Source organism: Echinops telfairi, unplaced genomic scaffold (genome assembly GCF_000313985.2).
Source record: "Echinops telfairi isolate 266 unplaced genomic scaffold, ASM31398v2 ScPeMD7_6;HRSCAF=24_0, whole genome shotgun sequence".
Lineage (NCBI taxonomy): Eukaryota > Metazoa > Chordata > Mammalia > Afrosoricida > Tenrecidae > Echinops > Echinops telfairi.
Genome location: NW_022103902.1, coordinates 658,897 through 661,497, shown reverse-complemented (window position 1 = coordinate 661,497; position 2,601 = coordinate 658,897). Strand labels below are relative to the sequence as shown.

Here is a 2,601-nt window from a genome sequence, read left to right as displayed (position 1 = left end):
CATTTGCTTATGCACCCACTTTGTATTCAGTGATTGTGTCAGGAAGGTAAGCATCATGGAATGCCAGTTTAATAGAACAAAGTATTCTTTCATTGAGGGAGTACTTGAGTGGAGGCCCAATGTCCATCTGCTACATTAATACTAAATCTATCCATATGTGCACATCCTCTAAGATTCTTATGATTCAGAACTGACTCTAGGACATTGAGTGAGCGAGTGAGTGAGATAATCTCATCACATGCACTAAACTAAATCCCACTTGAAAGCAAGAAACACTAGCAACGTTTTAGAGTATCTTCTCTTATTCTGAAAGCTTTCCTCTTTTGATTAGCCCTTCAAGTTCATAGAAAGATGCTTTTAATTGCAAGTCACGCATACCTCCGTGAATTTTTTCTTAAGTAGCAAGGAAATAATTAAGGGAGCATCCCTTGTGTAAGGTATAGGTGCAAAAATGCCCTCAGGCTATAGTTCAAACTTGTGAACTATAGGAAAGTATGCCTCATTATGTAGGTAACAGTGCCTCGCTCTTGTGATTTTTCACTCTAAGACATTTGTAGTAGCAGCAACACATGTAAGTGTCCTCGGTCTTTGTCACACCTACATTATAAAGCCCTATCGAGTAGAAATCATGACGTCTCCAGACACACCACTGCTTTCTGATGCTTTTCCTGCAATGGGCTTTCCAACAATGATTGGATCTGACCCACCTCACAGAACCAGAGGTCACCACTATTCAAAGCAACCGTAGGAAGCCATTCTGTGTTCGCTGGCTCCGGGCCTTCACTTGCTCCAGTAAAGGGAAAGCAGAAATGCTCAATGAGCAACCGCCAAAAGGGTTGGGACCTTCCTCAATTGCTAGTCCTCATCTGGATCTTGCCAATGTATATGATCAATATGTCTCTCGATTATCAGTCTAAATGACTCACTTCTGTGAGAGTGACTTTATTTTGCTGTTCTCCTTAGGGACAATTAAATAGGTCATAAAAATCAAGTACCTGCTGGTTCCCCCCCCCCTTTTCAGAATATGAAGTTATATCCAGAGAAAATGGGACATTCAGCGGGAAGAACAAATCCATTCAAGTTACCAATCAAACCTTTTCTACCGTGGAAAATCTGAAACCGAACACAAGGTAAGCTACCGTGCTGTGAGAGGTGACCGTCGAGAATGCAAAAGGCGTCGCCACCACTAGGGGGTGACATTAAAATGGCCTTTCTGTCTTTAAGGAGGGTGCTGTTTGCTTTTCATCCTGTGGCTTTCTGTGCATGCACCCGATCGCTCTGCAGTTACCTTCACTGTTTGTAGGTGCCCTCCGGTCAGCTCCATGTCATAGTGTCCCTGTGTGAAACAGAATGAAACACCGCCCATGCTTTCACCGTCCTCACAACTGCTCTAGGTTGCAGCCCATCACTGTAGCCACTGTCAGTCCGTCTCAGCAACGGCTTTTCCCCTGCCCTCCCGTTTTATCTAGCATGATGTCCTTCTTCAGGGACTGGTCTCTCCTGATAAGGTGTCCAAAGTCTTCCCATGATGCTCTGGTTGTACGTCTTCCAAGACAGACCTGTTTGTTCTTTTGGCAGTCCATGCTATGTTCAATATTTCCTCCAGCACCACAATTCAGATGCATCAACTCTTCTTCCGTCTTCTTTACTCAATGTCCCACTTTCACATGTAGGTGAGGCCATTGAAAATACCATTGCTTGACTCAGGAGCATCTTAGTCCTTAACGTAACATCCTTGTTCTTCTATATTCTATACTTCTATACCTATGCGGTCTGGTGCAGCAGATTTACCTAATGCAACTTGTCTTTTATCTCTTGACTGCTGCTTCCATGAGCCTTGATTGTGGATCTGAGCAAGACACTTCACCCTTTACTCCATTGATCATGATGTTACCTATGAGTCCATTTGTGAGGACTTTGGTCTTCTTGACATTGAGTCGTATTACACTGAAGGCTGCAATCCTTGACCTTCATCAGCAAGTGGTTCAAGTCCTCCTCACTTTCCGCAAGCAAGATTGTGTCCTCTGCATATTGCAGGCTGTTAATAAGCCTTCCTCCCATCCTGATGCCACATGCTTCTTCATCCGATCCACATTCTCTGATGATGTGCTCAGCCTACTGACTGAATAGTGTGGTGAAAGAATACAACTCTGTCGAATACCTTTCCTCATTTCCAACCATGTGGTGCACCCTCGCCCCCTTCCCCAAACTGATCCATGCATAAGTTCCACATGACCGAGATGGCCTGTTCTGGAATTTCCATTCTTCTCAAGGCTATCCATAATTTATTATTATCCACAGAGTTGGATGCCTTAGCATAGTCGATGAAGCACAAGTAAGCATCTTTCTGGTATTCTCTGCTTTGAGCCAAGATCCGTCCGACATCAGCAACAGTACTGTGTTCCAGGTCTACTTCTGAGTCTTGCCTGAATCTTTGGTAGTTCCCTGTCAAAGTACCACTACAACCACCCATTTTTGGATGATCCTAAAATTTTACTTTCATGTGATAGTGTACCATAAAGTTTGTAGATTTAAACAATAGAAAATTATTATCTCCTTGCTCTGGAGGCTAGTAGTCTGAATTTAGGGTTTTAATGGGCT

At 43.4% G+C, this 2,601-nt stretch overlaps 1 protein-coding gene across 1 annotated transcript in view; it reads left to right on the top strand.

Moving 5' to 3' along the window:
- Nucleotides 1–2,601, top strand: part of LOC101643821 (ABI family member 3 binding protein) — a 263,477-nt gene that overhangs the window by 238,473 nt on the left and 22,403 nt on the right. The window contains exon 50 of the mRNA XM_045286146.1: nt 1,022–1,130. Within this exon, the coding sequence (XP_045142081.1) occupies nt 1,022–1,130 (109 nt within the window). The remainder of the gene's footprint in view (nt 1–1,021; nt 1,131–2,601) is intronic.